Below are 13,716 nucleotides of genomic sequence, written 5' to 3' on the forward strand. Positions count from 1 at the left end.
CGCTGTGCTCTAGTCGTGTGCTGTATTTTCTCAACAGATTTGATTCGGAATGGCTCGAAAAAGGTTTTGAAGGTGTGTCCTTTTAACTCCATTGATGATGAATCCTGCCAGGGAAACAAGGTATAAATTAAGAAAAGGGGAAGATCTGTTTTAAAACAGCCAAAATAACATGATTGTAAACTCAATATCAAAGCTATAAAGGAACCAATCAAAAGAGGCGCAATTGTGTAATAAACCGGTCAATACTAGGAACAAATCGTAACCGGCACAAACATGTAACTGGCGAGAAAACGTGTTCATAGTCTAGTGGCTTAGCGAAATGATCGTGACACACTGGACAAAAGTGCCAAACTTTGTATATAGTTTCCTTGGGATATAAGTATTTAATCTAGGATGGGTGCCCAAGAAAGAAACTTTCCGTTATCGTATAAAATGGAAAATACTTTTCATCATTTCCCTGCTGTGCTTGGTAACCAGGCTTTTTCTTAAACTTGTATTTGCGACAGTTTTGAAGGGTAAAATAACTCCAAATCAATGCAAGGATTTTGTACACATGAAGCTTAGGACTAGTTAATCAATTCGGTGCCCAGTCCAAGCCTCTCTTGATTCTTGATTTTCTTACATATATCATGAAATACATTTCTAAATTGCCTGGTTACTAAGCTTTTGCTATTTTTTTAAAGAAAATACCGTATTTTCTCGATTAAACGCCGAAATCTTTAACGCCGGTCTCGTATAAACGCCGGGTAGAAACTGCTTATTTTTAAATTAACACCGGAGGCGTTTGATCGAGGTCCCGGTGTATATTCGTATCAAGAAATGGTTTATTGTTCCGGCTCAACTTCTCACATTAAGCATTAAACAATAGTCCTTTTGTTCTTGGTAGCGCTGAGGAACTTTGGCCGAAGCTAAGCGGAAAAGCTCGTGACTAACCGGAAAATTTTCGGTATGACAATTTTGCTTCATTGGAGGAGTGGGTAGCGTAAATTTGCACTAGTCAGGTCAATTTTCACAGGTGTACCCTAGGGAAAATTTGACTGTCGGTGTGCCCGTCGGACTGATTAAGAAGACGAGAGTCCAAAAAAATTACCCCTATGTGTCTCATTCAGACCACCTAAGTCTGAATAAAAAACGCCTGGTATTACTCGAAGTACGAAAACAACCACGCTAAACTTTTCATTCATACTTGTGAAGGCGCGAAACAACGCTTTTAACTTAAAACCACGCTTAACTTTTTTGAGGACCCGAACCCACGCTTTAAACACGAAACTTTGATCTACTGTTTATTGTTTCTTTACTTGCATTTGTGAAGACCCAAACCAACGCCATGATTACCAAATTTTAACTTTTTATTGATACTTGTAAAGACGCGAACCAACGCTTTGAACATGAAACCAAATTGAACGCTTTAAACACGAAACCTTGCTTAACTTTTACTTGTAAAGACGCGAACCAACGCTTTGAACATTGATACTTTATGAAGACGCGAACCAACGCTTTGAACATGAAACCTTGCTTAACGTTTCATTGATACTTTATGAAGACGCGAATCAGCGCTTTGAACACGAAACCTTGCTTAACATTATATTGATACTTATGAAGACGCGAACCAACGCTTTTAAGACGAAACATTGCTTAACCTTTTTTACTAAAAGAACTAATTAATGCGAGTGACGGCGTAAAGGCACAGTGCGCTAAAACGGTGCATACAATTTAGCATCCTTGACTACTATATTTACAAGTAAAATATCCGCAGCCATTAAAATAAACACATAAATATAAAAATATCACATATGAATTTTACTTTTTTAAAGGATTTCTTCGAAAAAGGGCTAAAAACGATCGATCTTCTCAGGATCGGTCAGGACATATCTTGCCTAATAAATCTTTAGGCTAAAAACATCCATAGGTTTCCTCACTAACAGAATCCAAGAAGAAGAAATTCTAGCATGAACAGTTTTCTTTGACTTTATAGATGTACAATTTTGCTATAATTTTTGTGTTTTGCTGCAGCCGCAATGGCTGCAAGCAAAACACATTGAGAGCTGAAGTTTGTGCCGTAAGGTGTAAGTGCCGTAACAGAGGAGAAATCTGAACTACCGATGTCAATCAAATCCATGAACAAACAAAATCGAAACCAATACACCGATTTCACAAATGGCGGACGCGCGGAAAAAAAACTGGTACGAGACATGAAAACGAGGCGTTTTAGGATAAACAACTTTCGTGTTACAAGGGGAAGAGTGAAAATTACGCGAGTTCCGAAGTTTTTGTTTGTTAAACGGGGAAATAGACCGTTTTCCTTCCAAGTTTTCGAAATTAAGGAATTCTTAACGAGTTTACAGTCTATTAATTATTCTTGTTTCCGTGTTGCAAGCAGAAAGGGACCGTAGATCTGCAGGTAAACAGAGTTAAAGTTTTTGTTTTCCAAAGGAGCTTCGACAACTGTTGCATTGGCCGGTAAAATTTTACACGGACCGACATCGAAACTAATTTTCAGACCGTCGCGCAGTCAAGGTACATTCCTTTCCAGACGCTGTCAAGGTAGTTTCTTTTCCAGACGCTGTCAATGTATGTTCTTTTTACTTTTGTGAAAGCAAACGAAAAATGCTAACTCTGTCTCCTTGCGGTTCTTTAGTAGAGCACGAAGACCAGCTTTGAAATAACAGCTGCGTTATGGGGACTTGACAAGTCAAACTTCAACTTTAAGACACCTTGTTCGGTCACATATCCTTTAAGCAAATTTTATTTACTATTATTCCTTCGCTTTTTAATTCTTTTTATACTTCATAAAATACCTTTGTTGTGCTAAGGCAAGTCGTTGAAATGTTGACAAATTAATTAAAAAGACGGAGACTACGTATACCGGTATTGAATTCCAATGCTATGATATGTTTCTTCTTTGTAATAAACCATTATATTTGAGAATACTTGATAAATAAATAAAAATCGCCTCCAATAATCTCAGCTTTATATAAATTAATGCGGAAGGCGTAAAAGCTTGTAAAATGAAGCGAAAGCGTGTTCTATCAGATGGACCTTCGTCGTGGTTGCCTAGCACGTGATTAATTTCTTCCCGAGATTAAATTTCATGTCGTCCGACGCAGTATTCCATAGATTTCACTAAATTTACAGAATTAATAGCATTATTTTCCTTCATGGCTTGGGGAACATTGTGATGATCTTGTTCACTGAGGATTGTGTTGAACATTTACTGTCCGCTTCACTTTAAATGTAAATCCTTTGCATAGGGCCAACTGATGTTTTATGTTTAATCGAATTAGCCGCTTTAGTATGTCTGAATTATTTGAATACAATTTTTTTTCTAAAATGCAAAAAATCTACCCCTACTAATTTCCAAAAAACTACTAAGTCCATTGAGAATAACACGTTTTTATTGATGCGTTTCAGGTACGTATAGTGATCACGTATGGTTATTTCACCGAAAAATCATTGTTACGCATTTTTTTCACAACGTACATTTATGTTTACAAAGACAATACATTTTGGCGTGTTTATTTTCGATATTCTTCAATGACTCACCAAAATCCTTAAGAAAATGTGTACACTCGTCTGGATACCGGAGCTTTCTTGATGAGTACGAGGTTTAAAATCTTTGGCGGCCCGCCGTATTTCAAGCCATGTGCAGCCCAGGGTTTTGCTTAGAACCCGAAACAAAACGACAAATATTACACCGCGAACTTATTTCGACCTCGGTAATCTCGAAATCAACCTAGAAAGCGATCTAATACCCCCATTTAACGGAGGAGAGCTTCAAACTCCTGTAAATTTCACTTTTCCCCTTGTAACACGAAAGTTGTTTATCCTAAAACGCCTCGTTTTCATGCTTCAGTACCAGTTCTTTTCCGCGCGTCCGCCATTTGTGAAATCGGTGTATGAACCGTAGCGCTGATCGCATTCGAAGTTACGGGCCAAAGTATTCGAACGCAAACCACGTTGGACACGTTGGAAAACAGAAAACCGATTTAAAAGTATATCGCATTGGGAAAGAAAACAAACTGTGGCGCGACCACTCCAGTTTTATGAGAAAATTATTCTGCAGTTTTCATCATTTACGAAAAGAGCGAAGACTTGGAACCTCGCCGAAGGTCATAAATATTTTCTCCAAAGGACCGGTTAGTGCACAGTTTGTAAACTTTCGCTTTGAAAATAAACTTACCCTCACCTTGTCTACACTGTCTACAGCATACTAGTACTGTATTAACTCTGAACTTCATATTTTAAAATAAAATGTATGAACGTGTAACTTGACACGCAAAGACAGCTGGAAAGGAATATACCATGCTGGTAGGCTGCACCGCTAATTGTAGCTGTATTCGAGCTATATAAAAGACAGCTAGAAACGAATTAATACTAGTAACATCACGATGGGAAAGAAACTTATTCAGTGGTGCACACCGTCGAAAACAAAGAAATATTAAAGGAAGTTCTCATTCACCAGATTCACTGCATCAGATGCAACATTCGTCAGTTCGTGTTTAAATGCGTGGCGACCAGTTTGTTTACTAGTTATTAAAAAATAATACGGTCTTCATTTAATAAACAGTTCATCCTTAAATTTCAGCTTTTCTACGACTGACAGGTAGGTACTATAGTATAAGCCCCGCTAAAATAGCTGGAAAGGGAAAGTTTTTTGAAAAATGAATTTTTGACTGCCAGACGCGCTGGCGCCACATGTTTATTTTGTGAAGATTAATTAAACGCCGTGAAAAATAGAATTTGATGTCCAGCGAGCCACTGCATCTTCGGCTACGCAGTCCTCAGTGAATCCTCCAACTTCACAAATTTCTAAAACTTTAAGAAAACGAACTTTCGCAGAATCAAAAATTGGTCCTTATCGATCTTCCGATCTTGTTGTGAAGACACTGAAATTCGACGAGTGTTCATGCGTGAAGGAATGACTGACGAATGATAATAATTATTTGTAAACTTTCGCTTTCAAAATGAACTTTGCGTTACGTTCAACGCCGTCTTTCTGTTGTTGTACGCCGGTGCGCGTGCGATTATTTATAATTTCTGAATTTTGCATATTTAACTCAGGGTGACACAACAAGTTTGTTAAGAGTTAGTTGTTCCAGTGTTTAATTTGGGTGAAAGTGGTTAAAGAACCACTGTCTTGTCACTAATAAATATATCACATTGAGTTCTTATAAGGTCAATAGATTCTGTCTTTTTCGTTGTTGTTAAAACGCTACCATTGTGACAATGATTCCAAATACAACTAACGGTAACCAGTGAGATAACGCCACTAAAAGAATCACATTGAGTTCATTGAGATTTTTTTATAATGTTAAGAGTTACTGTTTTTTATCAAAGAGACAATCATGTCAGACATTATTACGTTAACTTACTAGTAATTAAATTATGTTTGCTGTCTTTGATTTCAACATAACATTGATCAGTAAAATTATCAGGATTGAATTAACACAAAGTGACTACAATATAGTGCAATTATTAACCTGCACACAAGTGACAGACAATAAAAGACGTTGGATTTGAATCTCGACTCACTTGTCTTTCATCAACATGTTCCCTAAGACTTTGCTCTAGCAGCAAAACACATGGACCCATTGGGGCCCTATTTTTTTTATTTGCGGTCGGCTTTGCAAGCCGAGAGTAAAATATGTTTTGGAGCCTTGTAATTTGCAAAATGAACAGGAACGGTTTTGAGTGAGAACTATCCTCATGAACTCGTTTGGCATGGCTTTAGAGCACGAAAACGCGAGCAACCATACTAACTAGGTCAGTGTTAATATTGCAAAACTTGCCACAAACATGACTCACCGCAGTGGGATTTTCTCGTTCAGGTGTTTTCTTCTTCTGTAATAAGCCTTCGTTACTGGTTAGCTCTCTGTGAAGAACTGAATGCAATCGGTGGCTTTCTGTGCTTTACGTGGCCCTCGATAGTATCGATCAAATATAAAATTGGCATATGTCAAGAACGAAAATTGTGTTTAATTGCTGGTTTCAGCTATCTAGACTTACTGGCGCCAGTTGGGCCTGCAAACAGCGCATGCTTAGTTGCATTCACCTTCCCATAAATATAGAATTTTCGCCGAGTTCAAAAAACTGCAAATTCTCACTTATCATATAATCTTCAACAAAAGTATAAGCAGCCATAGAGAGTGTGAATACTAGCAGTTATTTTTGTATTTTGAAACCCAAATTTAAGGCTAAAACAAGGCGAAAATAACGCTCAAAAAATTTTCTTAAAATAAATTAACAAACACTACGAAGTAATGATGACGAAGCAGGGGTGCCAGTTGTTACCTACGAATATCATTACTTAAGTTCAGAAGGCTTCTGTTGACATCTTAAATTCAAGGATACATAACGTGACTGTTTAAAAGCACATAGTAAATGAAAAGGACAGTTAATGTCAACTAAACTGACTTTTAAGGAAAATACTTTTTCCTAAGCAGACGAAACGTTTATCTGAATTGTCTCACATGACATGGCGCTAATTGTTCACCATTACAGATCACGAGATGAGAAGGCGATCAATGTTGTTTTTCTAACGAAACATGTTGTTTTTCTAACGAAACCGGGTTTAGCGAGTAATGAATTATTTGAAATGAAACCTACTATTTGGAAACTAGGAAACTGTTTCACGATTGCAAATCACAATTTTTGGAGGGTGGCGATATTGGTTTTGAGTCGATGCATTATTTTTGTGAATTTCGGATAAGCTGATTTTTTCCCATAGCAACATATTCCCATTTTACAAAATTTAAAAGGTCTGTAATTGATCCAGTGCTTTGTTTGCTTTTGGGTTCCAAGTAGGGATGACGAAGGAGGTTTGTTTATGGTTACATTTAAAGATAATTGGTTAAGTTCAGGGAAAGCTTTTGTTAATGTTGACATTCGAGTTTCAAGGAAAAATACCGTGACTGTTTAAAAGCACTTAGTAAATGAGAAGGACAGTTAATGACAACCTAACGTGACTTTTCGAGAAAATACTTTTTCGTAAACAGACGAAGCATTTATCTGAATGGTCTCACATGATATGGCGCTAATTGTTTACCATTACAGATCACGAAATGAGAAGGCGATCAATGTTGTTTTTCTAACGAAACCGGGTTTAGCGAGAAATAAATTATTTGAAATGAAACCTACTATTTGGAAACTAGGAAACTGTTTCACGATTGCAAGCAGTTCAGAAAGCTTTTGTTGACATTTGAATTTCAATGATACATAACATAGCCGCACTTAGTAAATACGACAAACGGTTAATACTGCAAACCGAGTCCTAACTAACAATGAATTTGTTATAAATGTGACCCTCCGCGGGAAAACAGGGACAAAGGTAAAAGCACGCTCACAACACGCTTCCACTTTAAAACAAAAAAACTTGCATCATTACTGATTTCTTTTGTTTCGAATTAGAGGTGTAAGACACTGAGATTAGAGTTTAGTCATTACTCTTATGCTGAACAATTTTTGTGGGAATGTTTCTTTGCGCGAGCACCCAGTTGTATAAATAGGTACCGGGAATTTAATGCTGTGCTTTTCGCTTAATGCGATGGAAACCGGGATGAGCTCATGGGCCACTAGGCCATTCTCGTGACCATAGCCCTCATCGCTTCTCTCAGCCGGCGAAGCCTTGGCACAAGAAAAGAAGGGCTCTGGGAACATAGGATTTTTGAATTAATACGAATTTTTTGATTGGCGTGTTTGAAACATAGAATTCTTGAACGGAAGTCAAAGACGCAATGACCCTCTCATACATTCTTTTGAAACATCATGACTGCATACATGAAGACCCGGAAGTTCTAGAATCTGGGACTGGAAATCCTGTCTCCCCAGAGCCCTTCGTTTCTCATGCCAAGGGCTTGCCCGCTAAGAGAAACGAAAAGGGCTATGATGACGAGAACGCCACTAAGCCCGAACGCAGACGTAACCTACCTTTTTAACTTACTTTTCTTGCAGGTACGTTGCCGAAGTCTGTGCGCATTTGTATAAAAATCGTTCCAAGGTTTGTGGCTACCAAATCACGTGGGAACCGGCCATGCTACGTCACTTCACTGCTCATGTGGAACCCGTTCCTCCACCTTCAAAGCTGTCCGAGGAGGAAACGGCTCGACAGCGCCATCCGTCAACTGTAAAAGTGTCCAGCGGTCAAGTGTTAGGAGTAGGAAAAATTCCTCGATGCAATTTAGTTGATCAGTTAATAAGAATCCAATTTAATTTTAATTTTAAAAGAGATTTGCGGAGTTTTTTATTTTATTGTTGTGTTTTAGTTCCGTTACAGTTGACGTAAGGAACGGCGGCTACTGCGAAGGGAGAGAAAGCTAGAAAACGAAGGACGATCTATCGATTGAAAAAAACTTTTGCGGCCATGAAAGTCCCTTTTGAGCTGACGTGATACGTTTCTGTTTTAAATGAGAATGCGACATTTAACTAAGGGCAGCATCTGTCGGTCCGCAGACTTCTGGCAGTATGCAACCTCGCTGACCAAATTCTGCGTTTATCACAGGCTCAGTGAATATAGGTAAACCGAAGAGCAGGCCTCACGCGGTGCACGGAAAAGGCCTGACTTCAGAACACGGAGACGATAAACATTAGTTTAAAAGATATTTTACTAGATGATTTTAATATACTAAAGAAATTTTTAACAACTTCATTTGTTTTAAATTGAATTAAAAGAGCTGGGGATTATTTATCGCCATTTATCCAAGGGTTTTGGCACGTAAACACTGGTAAATGCAACAACGAATCAGCTACATGTATGAGGCTCTTCCAGGGGTTTCAGGAAATAAGGGAACAGGGCCATTTACGTTTTGGTAACACGGGACCAAAAAGAAAATAAAACTAGGAACACGGGAATAAAAGCATATTTTAGGGAATAAAAGCATACTTAAGGGAACAGGGAACACCAACATCGAAGAAATACTTTTAGGGAACGCAGGAACACAAGGCTCTCAGGTATAGGCAGCCTATTAAATGAAAACCAGTCTTAAGGGGTAAAACTGATCTTAATACCCCCCCCCCCCCACATAACATGAGTTGTTTAGTCAATATTTTCGACAAGCATCCCCTCACTTCTATCTATATGCAAGTTCCCCCCTCCTTTTGGTACATATGGAACAAGCGAATAGCACAGGCGAAAAAAGGAAAAATACCAAGCGGTTTCCAAAGTCAATCAGAGTATACGAACAGCACTAATCAAAAGTTGATGAAAATAGTTTTGTTGTAAATCAGTGGGTTGGATTGGTTGACTCGTTGCAAGGGAATGCCACTACGTACCCTTGAAAAAAGCATACGACCAGGGGCCAGCTGGTCCCTCGGAGCAAAGGCCCTGGGAACAAGAATGGATTCTTGTTATTCGACGGGGCTGACTATTTTAGTCAGCATGCAGGGAACCAAGCAAGTCGCTTTCAAAGACTTTATTCGAGGTAACGCAAATAAAACGAAATACGCTGAATATATGAGTTGTTTTTAATTAGAGCATTAACATACATTAAAAAAAAAAAGAAATATTACTTTATGTCTGTCTTTGTATACGGAAATTCAACTGGTCTTCTCCCTACCCCTGTCTTATAACCAATCTATTTCGAAAATCCAACACGAAAACATTTACCCGCATATATTGAACTGTGTAAACAGGGCTAATAACCCCGCGAGATACTCAGTGGGGCGGTCTAATTATAAAGACGTAGTCTCTTGACGTTCATCAATATTCAAGGCTATCACTATGGAAGAAAAAAGGGACACATTTTTTACTTGTCTTGCATCGAACTTATTAACGTTTCACTTAATTGTATGATTCTTTATAGTTATTACTGATTGGACACTCGGTGCGTTTTACGGGAAATCTGCAAAGCAAGTCAGTCAGTCAGTCAGTCAGTCAGCAGGTAGGTAGGTAGGTAGGTAGTTAAGTAAGTAAGTAACTGAAGTAAATAAGTAGGTAAGTAAGTAAAATGACACGGGGAGTTCTTGCACAATCTCCAGAGTCAGAGGCTCTATTAAAAGTGCTTGACAATATTTATCATAAGCTTATAATGATAAATGAACTACAAGATTATAATAGTTTAACTGATCACTGTATAACATATACGTTTTCTTATATTATCACAGAAATTGATAAGACTGCCGGCGGAACGACATTCCACGCACGCGCGATAGAAATTCCTCCATGTCATCGATCTCCTCCTCGTCCTGTTCTTCCTCCTCCTGCTTCTCACTCAGGGGAATGGGCTCCAGGTGAGCGCTGAAATGACGTAAAACAGCCGGAGCCCACGTGATTTTATATCCGCTGACCTTCTTTTTGTGCTTGTTAACGTACTCCAACACCTCGGCGACGTACCTGTAAAACGACAGGATTGTTAGTTGTGAGACTCTTACCAAAATTAAATGTAGTTAATGTGGTTTGGAGGGGGGGGGGGTGTCATACCCCCCTCCCCGAAGAAAATAATGGTCCGTTTCTTTCGCTACCGTGTGTACATTTGATTCAACGTTGGTGTTAAGGAGTCATTTTATCTGCCTTTAAACTTGAGTGTAAGGCTGGCATAAAGGTCAGCTTTAAAAAATATAAAGGTGGCGTAAAGCTGATTAAATTCCAAATTTACGCCAGCTTTACTTGAGCTTTAAGGGAGGCGTGGTGGCCTAATGGTTAGCGCGCCGGACTCCGGATCGAGAGGTCCGGGTTCGAGCCCTGGCCGGGGTCATTGTGTTGTGTTCTTGGGCAAGACACTTTACTCTCATAGTGCCTCTCTCCACCCAGGTGTAGAAATATTCCTAGCTGCTTAATACCACAGAAACCGGGATAAGCTCCGGCAGTATGGGCCGCTTGGCTCGTGGCTTCCCCTTACTTGAGCTTTACATCACAGTTAAGTTATGTTTTCATGCTGTGCGAGTCCTTACAAGGATGGCAAATTTTTAGGACCTACTTCATGTGTGATTCAGTATATGTCCTGCGTGGAATTGCAAGGCGAAGAAGCTCTCCGTTTTCGTCTTCAAATTCATTGTCGTTTTCCAGGTTCTCAGGGTCTTTACCATGCATCACACCGCCTAACTCACCACAGCGGATCCCACCTGAGAATAAAAAGTAATAGGATGTTTTGCAAAACAGTTAATCACTGCATTAAACCAGTCTTTAATTAGCGCAGTCACTGAAACGCGTTCACTAAAACGGCTTTACTTTTCGAGTGTCATAACGTCGTCCTCTACGGCGATCTTGTTCGTTCGCTGCTTTTTTAGCAGTTCGTAGTTAAGTACTAACTGAAAGTGACAGTTCTGTTTCCTTTTTAAGACCTGAACAGTCAGGTATAAATATGGACAGTTTACGCAAAAATCTCCTAATAAGAGTTGAGTTATCTTCAGGAAGAAAAAGTGATACCAGAATTCACTACCTACACACCCCTTTAACATTATTTTTCTCACTGGGAATAATACACTGACTAATAAGTCATTCCAATTAGTTTGAAGAAACTTGAAAAGCCTTTCGGCACTTCACTTGTCAAGAACTTGTATACCGCAAAATTAAGACACCCCTCCAAAAACAAACTATATATCTGAATGCAAATGGTCACACACACATATCTCCACGGTCTGGCCAGGACCCGTACGCTAGCACACAGCCTATTACCCGTGGAATGGCAGCCATGGACAGCTGTTTCGTCCTTGCTAGGCGCAAGGGTCTCACATAAGGTCACAAACTTAGCCGTTTACTCCAGAGGCTAACCCGAAGGTTGCTTTAAACCCTAGCCCCATACAAAATTAAGACACCTCTCCGCTCCCCTTAAAAAATCCCCTCAGATCTCAGACGCAAACAAAATGAGTTATTTCGGAAAGTCAGTCCTCCGTAAAACGAAAATTTCCATCCGAAAATATGCCCCACTCCCCGCTTATATAAGCCCTTCCCGAAAATAAGCCGGCTACTTGAAAGGGACGTCGAAAATATAAGCTCACGGTATTTTTTCAAGGAAGCTCATGCTCTAATACCAAATTCGTTATTTTACCTTCAACATAAAGCGCGCAGCCAAGAGCCCAGGCAGGGAACTGCTCCTTGGGAATGTGCCCCAACATGGCGGCTGCATCAATGTAGACTGCATGTCCACCTGGAGGAGTTAAAACAGGAATACGGCGTTCTCTCAGCAAATCCGCCAGCATTTTGACAAACCCCACTTGGTATCGGAGGTAGTCTTCATAGAGAACCTCACGCAAACCCACCGCCATCGCCTCCAGATCTCTCCCGGCCAGCCCACCGTAAGTAAGAAACCCCTCGGATATGATCAACTCCCGACGGCACTTATCTGCGAGATTTTCGTCATTCATAGCCAGGAACCCCCCAATATTAACGAGACCATCTTTTTTGGCGGACATGGTACAACCGTCGGCGTAGGAGAACATCTCGCGCGCAATCTGAAGGGGCGTGCGATGCGCGTAGAGCTCCTCGCGCGTTTTGATAAACCAGGCGTTTTCTGCAAAACGGCAAGCGTCGAGGAAGAAAGGGATTCCGTGATGTTGGCAAAGCTTGGAAACCATTTTAATGTTCTCCATACTGACAGGCTCTCCACCAATGGCGTTGTTAGTTATTGTGAGCATAACCATAGCAACGTTGTCTTTTCGCTCACCTGACAGCAACTCATTCAGCTTATTGGCATCCATATTGCCTCTGAATGGAACCTTTTTGCTAGGATCCAGTGCTTCGGGAATTGGGAAATTTATTGCTTTTGCTCCACATTTCTCCACGTTGGCCCGAGTTGTGTCGAAGTGCGCGTTGTTCGGAACCAGGTCCCCATCATTGAGGCTACACTGAAATAAGATCCTCTCAGCCGCACGGCCCTGGTGCGTGGGTATCACGTGTCGGAAACCGAAGATATCTTTTACGACGCTCTCTAACTTCCGGTAGCTTGGTGAGCCAGCGTACGACTCGTCACCTTTCATAATGGCGGCCCACTGGTCAGAGCTCATGGCGCCCGTGCCAGAATCTGTCAACAAGTCGATGAGGATGTCTTCAGAGTTCAACATGAACGGATTGTAATTTGCTTCTTGAAGATGTTGAATTCGCTGTGCTCTAGTCGTGTGTTGTATTTTCTCAACAGATTTGATTCGGAATGGCTCGAAAAAGGTTTTGAAGGTGTGTTCTTTTAACTCCATGGATGATGAATCCTATCAGGGAAAAAAAATGCATGAATTAAAAAGGGGGATGATCTGTTTTAAAACAGCCACAAAAAAACATGATTGTAAAGCTAAAATCAAAGTTATGAAGACACCAATCACAAGAGTCGAAATTGTGAAATAAACCAGTCAATACTAGAGACAATTCGTAACCGGCGGGAAAACGTGTTTTAAGTTTTCAGCGGCACGTGTCGGAAAACGTGTAACCGGGTGAAAGCGCGGGAAAGTTTGTAACCGGTGGCAAGCGTGAAAAAACGCGCCACTGGTGGAAAGCGCGGGAAAATGTGTAACCAGCGGCAGAAAGCGTAGGGAATCGGTAAGGAAAGCGCGGGAAAGCGTGTAACGTGTGGAAGGCTTTAGGTCGCGTCGTCGCGAGGTAACCACTGCTGAAAAGCGCGGGAAAATGTCCAATCGCAAGCGCTGGAAAATGTGTTGCCAGCAGCAAGCATCAGGAATCGGTAAGGAAAGCGCGGGAAAACGTGTAACGAGTGGCAGGTGTCAGGACATGGGGTAACCACTGCTGAAAAGCTCGGGAAAACGTCCAATCTGTGGCAAGCGCAGGAAAAAGTGCAA

General features: G+C 40.4%; 2 protein-coding genes across 2 annotated transcripts in view; both read right to left on the minus strand.

The window, feature by feature from the left end:
• LOC144631787 (tryptophanase-like) overlaps nucleotides 1–6,091 on the minus strand; it is an 8,547-nt gene extending 2,456 nt beyond the window's left edge. Inside the window, exons 1-2 of the mRNA XM_078490346.1 lie at nucleotides 5,806–6,091; nucleotides 1–104 (exon numbers count right to left, since the gene is read on the minus strand). The exon at nucleotides 1–104 is cut by the window's left edge and continues 1,049 nt beyond it. Of these exons, the coding sequence (XP_078346472.1) occupies nucleotides 1–92 (92 nt within the window). The 5' untranslated portion in view covers nucleotides 93–104; nucleotides 5,806–6,091. The remainder of the gene's footprint in view (nucleotides 105–5,805) is intronic.
• A 3,367-nt stretch (nucleotides 6,092–9,458) lies between these two features.
• The window catches only part of LOC144631772 (tryptophanase-like), a 15,659-nt gene continuing 11,401 nt past the window's right edge, over nucleotides 9,459–13,716 (minus strand). The window contains exons 3-5 of the mRNA XM_078490328.1: nucleotides 11,982–13,134; nucleotides 10,911–11,055; nucleotides 9,459–10,327 (exon numbers count right to left, since the gene is read on the minus strand). Of these exons, the coding sequence (XP_078346454.1) occupies nucleotides 10,093–10,327; nucleotides 10,911–11,055; nucleotides 11,982–13,134 (1,533 nt within the window). The 3' untranslated portion in view covers nucleotides 9,459–10,092. The remainder of the gene's footprint in view (nucleotides 10,328–10,910; nucleotides 11,056–11,981; nucleotides 13,135–13,716) is intronic.

This window comes from Oculina patagonica, chromosome 12, assembly GCF_052425735.1.
Source record: "Oculina patagonica isolate OP01 chromosome 12, crgOcupat, whole genome shotgun sequence".
Taxonomy (NCBI): domain Eukaryota; kingdom Metazoa; phylum Cnidaria; class Anthozoa; order Scleractinia; family Oculinidae; genus Oculina; species Oculina patagonica.